The following is a 13,618-nucleotide window of genomic DNA, read 5'->3' as shown; positions in this document are numbered from 1 at the left end:
TGTACATATCAGTGACCTCATCTGTCACTGACCCCTTACCTCTCTGCAACCCCTCATTTACCAGTGACTCCGTACATATCAGTTACCCCATCTGTCACTGACCCCCTACCTCTCTGCAACCCCTCATTTAGCAGTGACTCCGTACATATCAGTTACCCCATCTGTCACTGACCCCCTACCTCTCTGCAACCCCTCATTTACCAGTGACTCCGTACATATCAGTTACCCCATCTGTCACTGACCCCCTACCTCTCTGCAACCCCTCATTTACCAGTGACTCCGTACATATCAGTTACCCCATCTGTCACTGACCCCCTACCTCTCTGTAACCCCTCATTTACCAGTGACTCCGTACATATCAGTGACCCCATCTATCACTGACCCCCTACCTTTCAGTAACCCCTCATTTACCAGTGACACCGTACATATCAGTTACCCCATCTGTCACTGACCCCCTACCTCTCTGTAACCCCTCATTTACCAGTGACTCCGTACATATCAGTGATCCCCATCTGTCACTGACCCCCTACCTCTCTGTAACCCCTCATTTACCAGTGACTCCGTACATGATAGCGATTCCCTCATATCAGTGACCCCCTACCCCATCTGTCACTGCTCGCCCACTTCTGACTGCTCCCCTCATCTGTCACCACCCCCGCAGCTCGGCTATGCCCCCACAATCAGATGCTGTGCCTCACCCCGCGGGTACTTCTCGGTGCAGGCCGCTGATCTCCATGTCCGTGCCCGGTGCAGACACTTTCCATCTCACACCTCAAAACACAAGCCAGCCCTGCCCAAGCCACGCCCACACCACTCGTGCGTCCTACTTCCGGCAAACATGAAGACTACAAGTACCATGAGCCACCACTGGTGAAGCGTGTGCTGCGCACATGTCTGCCTGCAGGGGGCGCCTGGGTGCACATGTCTGTCATGTCATGACCTGCGCGGAGATAGCAGCACGGATGGGACGCTACAACGTCCTGTCTCCTCTACCTCTATTCTTCTCAAGTGTCCATTGACGTCGGAGCCGATGACGCAGAACCTGGTGTTCCCCGTATTCGTCTATGGGGAAGCAGCTCTGCAGTTCAGCTGCCTCCATCTTGATCGCAGTCTATTCTGTGGCCCATGGTGGTGATCAGAAGACATTACACACATAGTACAGTCACATTGTGATAACTCCAGTCCTAAGTCCTACAAATGTGGCTCCCAACATGTCTGCCGTGTACGCCATTGTGACGCGGTGCCTCCATTATGTTATGGCAGCTTTGGCTGTGGTGACTGTTGTGACGTTGTAGTCAATATTGAGGCTGAAAAAATTGTCTTCCCAAACCACGGGCTGCATGAACCTGGGCAGCCATGCTGCGCTCTGTAATGTGAGGAAGCGGCCTAGAGGGTCCAGTGTGGCCCCCAGCCGGCTTGTCCCAGTGATTGACGTCCCTCCTGATGTACTCACATGGCAGAGGCCTGTCAGTCAGGCGCCACGGCAGCTCCGGACTCTTGTTATGGGTCAGATCTTAAAATAAGGTTTTATCTGAAACGGAGAAGCATTTCAGAGAGACGCGAACCTGGCTCCAAATGTGCAGCAGGTTCCCTTTAAATTAATGAAATCATACTTTTCTTATTAGCAGTAGTCCTGCACCTGGTTATTGTCTTTTTTTCGTTTTCTTCTTTCATCTTTATGCATAGACTTTATTTTGTGGGTGCACTGCGGTGCACCAAGCGCCTGTACTTGGTTTGAACAGTAAGGCCACATTCACACTATCAGTATTTGGTCAGTATTTTACCTCAGTATTTGTAAGCCAAAACCAGGAGTGGAACTGTAAAAGGGTGCGCTGTGCAAGATGAGATTCCCCAGCGTTGTGCAGCATTTGTGAACGGAGACTGCCCCCTACTGGTCATTCGGAATCCTGCGGAACTAAAGGATGGGGGAAGTGTTTCAGGAAGGACGGGTCTAAAAAGAGCACTGGGTAAAGCGACATCTGTGACGCAGCTACCTGGTATAACGGGCTGGAGTGACAAGGCGGGAAGTGAGTTGGCACCTACCAGCAGGATGTGTGCCGAGAGGGCCGCCACAGCCGAGTCAGCATTACATGCTTGGAGGTCTAGATAACCTGGGCATCATGAGCTAATGAGCGGTATCCAGACTATGCCTGAAATCTAGCCCTACGCCAACCAAGGCCCATGAACCAGACTACGCCAGTAAAGACCCGAAGTCCAGCCCTCATTCGTCCCGACCCAATACACGTCCATTTCAGGTTAAGCAGCGAAGATCGGGTGCGGACCACAATATGGAAGTGAAGTGATTTGGAGGCACGAGTGAACCGGGCCATTACGTCCAGCGTTGACGTACAAGATTCTTACCCATATGGTTCGTGCTGAAGACTGTATCCTCCATGTTTAAAGTTTGTGAATAAAGAAAACTCTTTTTTACGGACTCGGTGAAGCTGGACATTCTTTTCTTCGGTGACGTACAATACAGGGTTCAGTCCAGGGCTGTGCAGCAGATAGGACGTGGGTCGGCCAGTGTGACCAAGGCGATATTGCATTACTTGGCTTTGTTAGAGGAACTTGTGGCCTGGTGGGAAATACCGGTGACCACCATTGGCTAACGTAACGTAAGTGAACCGTGTTGGAGAACCATTTTAATGGTGTTCTTATTGTTATGAACGTCGCATATACTAGAAAGTAGCTAGATAGTATAGTGGATTCCTGCTGCAAGTGTTACAGTGCCTTGTCATCTTTGCTAGCATTCTATACTAGTCAGAGCCTCGTTCTGGCTCTCTTTAAGTGGTGACAAAAAATCTCAAATTTGTAAGAAAAAAAATGTCTCTTATATCGCCATATCCCAAGACCCCTAGCGTTTTATTTTCTCAGGATCTGGGGCTGGGTGAGGGCTTGCTTATTCTTTTGCGCCTTGAGCTGACATTTTTAATTATGTAATTTTGAGGTAGATGCAATGGTTTTGATTGCCTTATTGCATTTTATGGCAATGTTGTAGTGGCCAAAAAAAAACATAATTCTGGTGGTTTGATTTTTTTTCTCATTACGTTGTTTAACAATCAGATTAATTTACGTTATATATTGATAGATCGGACATTTCTGAATGCAGCGATACCAAATATGTGTATGTTTCAATTTTTTTTTCCAATGGGCGTTGTTTGAACTTGTTTTTATTGTTGTCGTATTTTTTAAATGTCTTGTTGTTTGTACTTTTAGCTGTCTTCAATATTCTTAGGAGACTTGAATCTGCTGTCATCTGATCGCCTGTGCTATGTACATTACAGTGAACAGCAAAAGGGTAACAATGTTTTGATCTTTGGGCTTTCAGGTTCCGTATCTCATTATCTACTTCTGTTTGAAGGTGAGACTACCATCATTTTATAGACAATTACTGTATCTTGGCTATCTCATATTTAAATTTGACTTCCAATGATTTAGCATATGATTAGTTATGCAGAGTCTTATCATGTTGCTGCAATGTTACTATTTTGCTCCTAAAGATCTAAATTTTAATTGTTATTATTTTGTTAGTATTTTGTAAATCCACCTTTGGCTTTCAACACTGCCTGAATCCTTCTGGGCATGCTCTCAATTTGATCTCTGGTCTCTTCTACACGTTCCCAAACTTGGTGCATACTGGTAGACTCACAGCTTTTTCTTCATTTCTACCACAAGTGTTTGGGTTGAGGTCTGGGGACTGTGAGAGCCATTCCAGCACCTCTACTTCATTGTCATTGAACCATTTATTCACCAGTCTCGACGTACAGTACAGACCAAAACTTCGGACACACCTTCTCATTTAAAGATTTTTCTGTATTTTCATGACTATAAAAATTGTAAATTCACACTGAAGGCATCAAAACTATGAATTGACACGTGGAAATATATACTTAACAAAAAATTTTGAAACAACTGAAAATTTGTCCTATATTCTAGGTTCTTCAAAGTAGCCACCTTTTGCTTTGATGACTACTTAGCACACTCTTGGCATTCTCTTGATGAGCTTCAAGAGGTAGTCACCGGGAATGGTCTTCCAACAATCTTGAATAGGTTCCCAGAGATGCTTAGCACTTGTTGGCCCTTTTGCCTTCACTCCAACTCCAGCTCACTCCAAACTATCTCGATTGGGTTCAGGTCTGGTGACTGTGGAAGCCAGGTCATCTGTCATAGCATACCATCACTCTCCTTCTTGGAGAGCCTGGAGGTGTGTTTGGGGTCATTGTCCTGTTGAAAAATAAATAATGGTCCAACTAAACACAAACCGGATTGAATAGCATGCCGCTGCAAGATGCTGTGGTAGCCATGCTGGTTCAGTATGCCTTCAATTTTGAATAAATCCCCAACAGTGTAACCAGCAAAGCACCCCAACACCATCACACCTCCTCCTCCATGCTTCACGGTGGGAACCAGGCATGTAGAGTCCATCCGTTCACCTTTTCTGCGTTGCACAAAGAAACGGTGGTTGGAACCAAAGATCTCAAATTTGGACTCATCACCAAAGCACAGATTTCCATTGGTCTAAGGTCCATTCCTTGTGTTCTTTAGCCCAAACAAGTCTCTTCTGCTTGTTGCCTGTCCTTAGCAGTGGTTTCCTAGCAGCTATTTTACCATGAAGGTCTGCTGCACAAAGTCTCCTCTTAACAGTTGTTGTAGAGATGTGTCTGCTGCTAGAACTCTGTGTGGCATTGACCTAGTCTCTAATCTGAGCTTCTGTTAACCTGCGATTTCTGAGGCTGGTGACTCGGATAAACTTATCCTCAGAAGCAGAGGTGACTCTTGGTCTTCCTTTCCTGAAGCGATCCTCATGTAAGCCAGTTTCTTTGTAGCGCTTGATGGTTTTTGCCACTGCACTTGGGGACACTTTCAAAGTTTTCCCAATTTTTCGGACTGACTGACCTTCATTTCTTAAAGTAATGATGGCCACTCGTTTTTCTTTACTTAGCTGCTTTTTTCTTGGCATAATACAACTTCTAACAGTCTATTAAGTAGGACTATCAGCTGTGTATCCACCAGACTTCTGACAACACAACTGATGGTCCCAACCCCATTTATAAGGCAAGAAATCCCACTTATTAAACCTGACAGGGCACACCTGTGAAGTGAAGACCATTCCCGGTGACTACCTCTTGAAGCTCATCAAGAGAATGCCAAGAGTGGGGAAAGCAGTCATCAAAGCAAAAGGTGGCTACTTTAAAGAGCCTAGAATATAAGACATATTTTCAGTTGTTTCACACTTTTTTGTTAAGTATATAATTCCACATGCGTTAATTCATAGTTTTGATGCCTTCAGTGTGAATGTACAATTTTCATACTCATGAAAATACAGAAAAATCTTTAAATGAGAAGGTGTGTCCAAACTTTTGGTCTCTACTGTATGCTTCGTGTTGTTGTCTTGCTGAAACACCATATCGTCTTTTTCATACCCATAGTACTTGAGTGTATGATGTATCTCATCTTGTAGGATACTTGCATATAGCTCAGCATTGAGACCACCATCAATCCTGGTCAACTATCTAATGCCTTTGGCTGTGAAACAATCCCATATCATCAGGCATCCTCCACTAAACTTGACATTTCCTTCAATTTCTAGATCTGTTAGCTCCTTTTTCCCTTGTTTCTTTCAGACCCATTTTGCACCTATCAGAGCATACTTTATCGGCTTTCATGTCATCGTTCCAAATCTCCACTATTTGTACTAAATCAGCCATCGCACTAACTCAGCCATTAAGTGCAGAGAAAGATGCGGGCTCAGCGTCGGAGCCCGCATCAAAGTCAGGGACATGACCTTTCAATAAATATAATTCAAAGGTCATGAAGGGGGTTAAACAATTGCACCCAATTAAAAATTTTGTGAAGGGGTTGTCTATTTTCAGGCGTGTGGGCCCCAAACTGTGTAAAATACATACAATAATAAACAAAACAGGTACTTGCCTTTCCTGGGTCCAGCACTTGTTCTTTGCCCAGCCTCGGTGTTTTGGCTATAGCAGTGGCCTCTTGCCAACACAGCACATCACCGAGCTTAGTGTTCATGCACGGAGGTTGACGGCAAGGGACGCTGAGCCCGGTGACTGGCTGGCTAAAGTGGTGTCGCATACTGTTTGCAGATCGCGTCAGCATTATCGCTAAAGCACCGGGATCGGAGCAGCAGTGTTGAGGGTCCGACGTACTGATGTGCAGTTCTCGGCAGCGACAGGTACACATTGCATGCAGCATGTTCACTGTCACGGTTCACACCGTGCTAACAACAATATGTAACTGATCCCAGCAGCATGTCAGGGATCCCAGGGAGGATATCTTTATCGTCCCCATTACTCACCATTACCCATTACTCACACCAATTTGTCACGAACCCAGGTTGTTTGATTGCCCCTGGTTCCCTCTGAAGGGGATTTATCTATACCCCACTTCCCAGTTCCAGTTTGGAACCTGCAGCTCTCTGGCGTCCCTCTTACCCTCAGATCAGTCTAGGTATTGCACCTAGGGTAATTAGTCACCAGAAAGGCTACCTGCTATGTACTGGCTATTAGACACCCTACAGCGAGGGCGACATAACTACTCCCACACAGGCAGGAACAATAATTATCAACGCCGACGGTCGCTGCAGAGGTGCCCGATTGCACAGGACAAGGTATGCCGCAACCAGCTCCGATTGCACCAAAGGTTAACGGGTCCGGAGTCAACCCAAATCAGAAGCGTAATTCACCTCAGAGGACACAGTTCGTTATAGAGCAGAAGAGATAAGCTAGTAAAATTATAATTACTGCGTAAAAGATAGGCAGTATTTACAAAAGATTAAAAAGATATTATAAAGGAGACAATACATATGTACATTACAGATTACAAAATAAAATAGGATTAATGGAAGAAAACACACTTACAGGTTGTTCAGCTCATTTCAAATCAGCATGGCAGCCTTGTACTCAGGAGATACATCCAGGAGCATTAGGGTACCGTCACACAGTGCAATTTTCATCGCTACAACGGTACGATCCGTGACGCTCCAGCATCGTAACAATATCGCTCCAGCGTCGTAGACTGCTGTCACACTTTGCAATCTACGACGCAGGAGCGATAATTTCATGATGTATGTGCGATGTAGAAGCCGTTGGCTACTATGCGCACATCGTATACGATATATGTTACACCATGCGATCATGCCGCCACAGCGCGACACTAGACGACGAAAGAAAGTTTCAAACGATCTGCTACGACGTACGATTCTCAGCGGGGTCCCTGATTGCAGGAGCGTGTCAGACACTGCGATATCGTAACTATATCGCTCGAATCGTGCCGTCGTAGCGATCAAAATTGCACTGTGTGACGGTACCCTTAACTGAGCTGATGTTAGCCCGCTTCCTGGACCAAGACTGAAGGCTGGACTAAGCGTATAGTAGCTTAGGGTATGTTTCCACGTGCAGGAAACGCTGCGTGTCTGACGCTGCATAGAGCCGCAGCGTCAGACACGCAGCGTCCAGATGTTACAGCATAGTGGAGGGGATTGAATGAAATCCCGTCTCCACTGTTGTGAATTCTGTTATCGAACTCCCTCCTGTGGTCATGAATGGTACTTCGGCAAGTTCTGTCCATGGACTCCCTCTGGTGGCTGTGAGTGGAGCTGCTGCTTCTGAGGTTCCTTCCACAGGTGACGTAGTTTATTCTTTGGCTGGCTGTTCTATCCTCCACTCAGATCGTTACTCCATGCCAGCTGTCAATGTTCTTGTACTGGTTCAGTTCGCTCTTGGATCTTTCTGGTGACCTGTCTACTCCAGCAGAAGCTAAGTTCCTGCTAGTTATTTATGTGTTCATTGTTTCCTTGTCCAGCTGGCTATCATGATCTTGCCCTGCTAACTGGAAGCTCTGGGATGCAGAGTGGCACCTCCGCACCGTGAGTCGGTGCGGAGGACTTTTTGCACACTCTGTGTGGTCTTTTTGTAGTTTTTTGTGCTGACCGCAAAGATACCTTTCCTATCCTCAGTCTGTTTAGTAAGTCTGGTCTCCCTTTGCTAAAACCTGTTTCATCTCTGTGTTTGTATTTTCATCTTAACTCACAGTCAATATATGTGGGGGGCTGCCTTTTCCTTTGGGGAATTTCTCTGAGGCAAGGTAGGCTTTATTTTCTATCTTTAGGGCTAGTTAGCTCTTAGGCTGTGAAGAGGCGTCTAGGTCGTGTTAGGTACGCTCCACGGCTATTTCTAGTTGTGTGATAGGATTAGGGGTTGCGGTCGGCGGAGCTCCCACTTCCCAGAGCTTGTCCTGTGTGAGTTTAACCATCAGGTCGTTCCGGGTGCTCCTAACCACCAGGTCATAACACTCCACTATGCGTAGTAACTTGCATGCGGTGGCCCTGCGACTCTGGACATGCTGCGCGTCTTTTCAGATCGCAGCATGTCTGTATATCTTACGGCGACGCTGCGTCGCCGCAAGATATAGCACAAGGCCCTATGCGATGGGTGCGATGATGCCGGATGTGTGCTATGAACACATCCGGCATCATCGCGTCCCAGAAGGGGGCGGGGCTTACCGCAGAGCGGCGAAGCCGCTCCGACGATACTGCCTGCCATCCTGAAAGTGGACACATACCCTTACACTTCTGAGCTTGTGACATCACTAAAGGGCTGGTTAATGATATTCACTGATCTGATATTTACTTTGTCTTTGTCTGTGACTTTGGGCTCCTTTTCACTTGCGTAAAATACGGCCGAGTCTCGCAGGTTAAAACACGGCTCTGCCACTGGCACTCCAGAGCGGAGCGTGCAGCTCCATGTATTGCTGTGCGGCCGCACGCTCCACTCTGGAGTGCTGGCGGCAGAGCCGGGTTTTAACCTGCGAGACTCGGCTGTATTTCACCCAAGTGAGAAGGAGACCTTTGTCTGAGACTTTTCCAAAGCAGGATTGGTCACCTGCAGTTTAAAGCAACACTCTGCTCACACACTAGGTTCAAGCTACCCAGTGTCGCTGCTCTAGGCTTTGCCTTTAGGAGAAGGGGGGAGAAGGGGGAGTCGCAGCTGCATTGTGTGTGTGTAGAAAGTCATGTCCTTCTAAACTCACAATATAATATGGCATTTTTGGCATTATTGTGACATTCACACTTTATATCCATCTGCCACTGGGGCTATTAACGGTTTATTATTGGAGCTGAACCAATCTGGTATTGATAAATTATCTGAGGGGTAGGTCAGCAATATAGTAAGACTGGAAGATCTCCTACGGTAATGTTTGAAGTTTTGGTAAAATCAGAGTTTTGTACCCCATGGAACACAACACAAAGCAAAATGCCAAAAAATGTTACTTTTCTACCAGCACTTTTCTAATGTGAATCATACACATAAGATCTTGGCTGGCCAAGTGTTCATATGTTCTGTATCTGCAGAAGGGAGTGAGCGGATACCAGGCACCTGTGGCAACAGCTAGGAAAAAAGCATCAGGCATTGAGGGAGACGTCCAGGACTTAGACATTGATGACCAGTCCTTACAGTTACTCTCATCTTCATTGACGTCATTGTTGGATAGTGGTTGTAAAAACGAGCACTTTTGCAATTTATGGTTTGTTAAAATTTCTGGAAGTTCTTGAGATGAAAGCGCCACACCAGCGTTTTGGTTGTTTTATTGCAGCGCTGGAGTGGTGCCACTAAGGTAGGACCCCTGCACCTAATATTATACTTACCACCCGCTGTCTTCAACTTGGTGACGCTCTCTAGTCCTGCATCGTGACAGTACATATGAATGTGTATATATATATCTATCTATCTATATATATATATATATAGATAGATAGATATATATATACACACACATATATATATATAAACACACACGAGGGCCAGAGGTAAGGGGGCCACTTCCAACCAAAACAGCAAGCAGCTTCTATCACAGACAGAACAGGCCTATTAGACTGCAAGTGTCCCTTTTCTGTGTCTGCCACCGATTAGTTCTAGGAGCAAACATGTCTGACATTGTCCCGTTCTTCTCACCTACTATAAAGAAAATACTGAGCTTTCTTGGCTGTTTATTCGTGTATATAAAGCATTTATTTTATAAGGAAGCCTGGGTAAAAATAAACATTGCCACACTCAAAATGGCCGCCAGCTTTCGCCGCTGTCCATGACCTTTATGCGTCCGGTAGAAAACCTCAGTGTGCCTACAGAGTTCCGCGTGCTGCCGGAAGCGGCGGCGGGAGTGCGGAGGAATGTTATGCGGGAAGCGGAAGTGGCGGGGAGAGGAGCACGGAGACGATGAATAACAAATTTGATGCGTGAGTGCGGGGCTTGGAGCAATGTCGGAGGCTTTATGGGGTGGCAGACAGCAGCTATGGCGGCTGCGCTGTGTGGAGCATTGCTCGGCAGAGTCGTGCGCTTCCCATGACCAGACCTGCTGTTCTGATAACATCACCATGGAGGGATATGGAGCTAATATGAGTGATCAGAGCAGAAATGGAACCCTCCGTGCATTAACCCTTTCAGCATCTGGCTCTTCTCATTTTTGCACTTTGGTTCTTTTTTTCCACTTCTTCCAAGAGCTGTAACTTTTAGTTTTCCATTTGATAATCTTGGGGACGTGTTGTAATCTTGAGTCACCATTCATTTTGCCAATTAATGTTTGGAAGCGCAGAAATTCAAATTCCACGTGCAGCGAAAGAACTGTAAGGCTATGTGCACATGTAGTTGGGATGTCTGCGGATTTTTCCGCACCTGTTTTTGTAAATCTGTGGGTAAACCGCACTGCAGATTTACTGTGGATTTACCGTGGTTTTTGTGCGGGTTCCTATTATGGAGCAGGTGTAAACAGCTGCGGAATCCGCACAAAGAAGTGACATGCTGCGGAATAAACAACGCTACGTTTCTGCGTGTTTTTTTCTGCAGCATGTGCACTGCGGATTTTGTATTACATAGGCTTACATGGTACTGTAAACTCATGGAAAACTACTGCGAATCCGTAGCGTCAAAACCGCTGCGGATCCACAGCAAAATCTGCAGCGTGTGCACATAGCCTAATTCCACCATCGCTTTTTGGGAGGTTTTGTTTTTACGCATTCATTGGGCGGTAAATGTGACCTAGTGACATAATTGGTCAGCTGATGCAGCGACGGCAAATAGGCTTCTTTATTAAGTTTCTTATTTTTGGAAGAAAAGGGGTTGAATCCATTTTTTTTTTCTGACTTTACGCTGACTCTGTCTCCATAGGGAACTTGTTTGCTTGCTGGTACTATATACTGCAATAAAACACTATTAGTATTAATCACAGCCTCCTGCAGGAGCACCAAAAGGATGGACCCTGGGACCTTCATCAGGCCTGGCAGCCCCTGTGGGGTCATGGGGAAAGAGAGGACAGTGGGCACCCCAATGGTTGCCTCATCAGAAACTGATAGTGGGATTTAAAGGGATGTTTGTAAATAAAGTTGCAGAGTGCTTATGAAAACGAGGAACTTTGCAATCTACTTTTTATTAATAATCCTCCCTCTTCTCAAGAATGGGAAGATTTTTAATGTTATAGTTTACAGCTGATTTCCGGGGGCCGAGCTGTGCGTGACGCCGCGGGGGCCGGGCTGTGCGTGACGCCGCGGGGGCCGGGCTGTGCGTGACGCAACATTGGAGAGTGCAATGTTCGGGCTAGTGGCTCAGCCATGATGCTGGTCCCAACTATAAGTAACTTTAAGAGGTAAAACAGCAGCAATTAGAGCTAACTCCTTTCGCTGCTGTTAGAGGCAGGTGCTGGCTGTATAACATACCTGGCATCTGCCCTGAAGAGAGGTGTCGTTTGCACTGAGGGACAAGCACCTGCGCAGCCATACTACTTCGATATGTAAAAGCGTGCTGACAGGTTCCCCTCAAAGTAATTGTGTTGTCAGTAGTCAGAGAACAGATGAGCGTTCTCTCATTCTGAGAATTGGAAAAGACCCCAAAAAGGGATTATGTGTGTGGAAGACTTGTATGATGTATGTTCTGATTGTGCTTTGTGTGCAGTCTGAAGGATGACGACAGCGGGGATCATGATCAGAATGAAGAGAACGGCACACAGAAAGACAGTGAGAAGGAAAAAAACGATAAGGACAAGAACCAGGGACCGTGCAGGAAGAAGGTAGGACGTCCGCTGTTCTTTATTGTCTGCTAACAACATATCAGGCGACGGCTGTCTGATAAAGGCGGATTACCCTGTGGCCCCTTCAGCCTAAGGATCAGTGGAGGGCATGGTGGGCAGACCCCTAATTATCCAAAAGAGATGAAATACCCCTCTACTTTGTTAGAGGAAAACCCCTTTAAAGTGAATCTTTCACCAGGTTTCCCCATATAAAGAAAGCCCTATGCTACAGCTTTCTGGCAAGCTGTATATATGTTCCCAATCTGCTCTGCAAGGCACAAAAAAGACCTCTTAGTATACTCGCAGATGGCACCGTCCGGCCAGATGGGCATCGCTGGTCTTACATCATCCATACAGTGCCCCCCGACGCGCTCCTGCGCAGGCACACTTCTCTCTGCCCTGCAGAAGGCAGAGGAGGAAAGTACAGTAGTGTGCGTGCGCCAGGAATGGCCGCAGGTGAAGCCAGAGCATGCGCACTACAATGCGTTGCTCTGAGCTCAGCAGAGAGGAGTGCGCCTGGGAGACTGTAGATGATGTACACCACACACTTTGAGTTTAGTGAAGGGTTTTTAGGGTCTTGCAGAGAGGATGGGGATATACAGACAGCATACTAGTATACTGTAAAATAAGGCTTAAAGGGCATCTGTCACCCCTGAGACATATATGACCTATTAATATGGGCATACAGGTAATAAAAATGTTACACTAGTCCTACCTGTATGCCTCATATTAATGGTCTTGTTGCTGACAAATGTTATATTCTTTCTTTGTTAATGATTTCTTCCAGGCTCCGGGGTGTACTGTGCATAGAAGAAATCCTTGTCTCCTGTCCTCATTGTAATACTTACCCCCTTCCATCAGCATCAGTTATGGCCCTGGAATCCTGCGCCCTGCGATCCCTCAGAAGTATATACCTCATCCTCCCTCTGTGAGTGCTGCATTCAGGGATCTTCTGCGCTGAGGACAGGTTGCAGGGATTTCTTCTAGGCACCACCCGCCCCAAATCCTGGAAGAAATCAATACCATAAAGGCAGAATATAACATTTCTCTGCAACAAGACCATTAATATGAGGCAGACAGGTAGGGCTAGTGTAACATTTCTATTACCTGTATGTCCATATTAATGGGTCAGGGGGTGATTGATTCCCTTTAAATATTCTCGTCGTACTTTGTACAGGGAAAACAAAAATTTGCACAAAATAAAAAGGCCCAAACCTCTGGGACTGTGTGGTGGAGTAAAAAAAAGTCACAAACGGAATTAATGAAATCACAAACTGGCCACTCTTGTCTTGATGATAGGTCCTCATTAACCCCTTCATGACCCAGCCTATTTTGACCTTAAAGACCTTGCCGTTTTTTGCAATTCTGACCAGTGTCCCTTCATGAGGTAATAACTCAGGAACGCTTCAATGGATCCTAGCGGTTCTGAGATTGTTTTTTCGTGACATATTGGGCTTCATGTTAGTGGTAAATTTAGGTCAATAAATTCTGTGTTTATTTGTGATAAAAACGGAAATTTGGCGAAAATTTTGAAAATTTCGCA

General features: G+C 46.0%; 2 protein-coding genes across 3 annotated transcripts in view; one reads left to right on the top strand and one right to left on the bottom strand.

The window, feature by feature from the left end:
* Nucleotides 1-827, bottom strand: part of RUBCN (rubicon autophagy regulator) — a 50,345-nt gene extending 49,518 nt beyond the window's left edge. Inside the window, exon 1 of one of the 2 annotated variants that reach the window (XM_069727030.1) lies at nt 699-827. In XM_069727030.1, coding sequence (XP_069583131.1) covers nt 699-736 — 38 coding nt within the window. In that variant the 5' untranslated portion in view covers nt 737-827. The remainder of the gene's footprint in view (nt 1-698) is intronic. The other variant, XM_069727031.1, reaches the window with a different exon arrangement.
* Nucleotides 828-10,170: 9,343 nt separating this feature from the next.
* Nucleotides 10,171-13,618, top strand: part of EIF4E2 (eukaryotic translation initiation factor 4E family member 2) — a 50,271-nt gene continuing 46,823 nt past the window's right edge. Inside the window, exons 1-2 of the mRNA XM_069727029.1 lie at nt 10,171-10,252; nt 11,961-12,075. Coding sequence (XP_069583130.1) covers nt 10,233-10,252; nt 11,961-12,075 — 135 coding nt within the window. The 5' untranslated portion in view covers nt 10,171-10,232. The remainder of the gene's footprint in view (nt 10,253-11,960; nt 12,076-13,618) is intronic.

This window comes from Ranitomeya imitator, chromosome 5 (genome assembly GCF_032444005.1).
Source record: "Ranitomeya imitator isolate aRanImi1 chromosome 5, aRanImi1.pri, whole genome shotgun sequence".
Classification (NCBI taxonomy): domain Eukaryota; kingdom Metazoa; phylum Chordata; class Amphibia; order Anura; family Dendrobatidae; genus Ranitomeya; species Ranitomeya imitator.
Note: the sequence above shows the minus strand (reverse complement) of the source record. Positions and strands in the feature narration are given on the sequence as shown.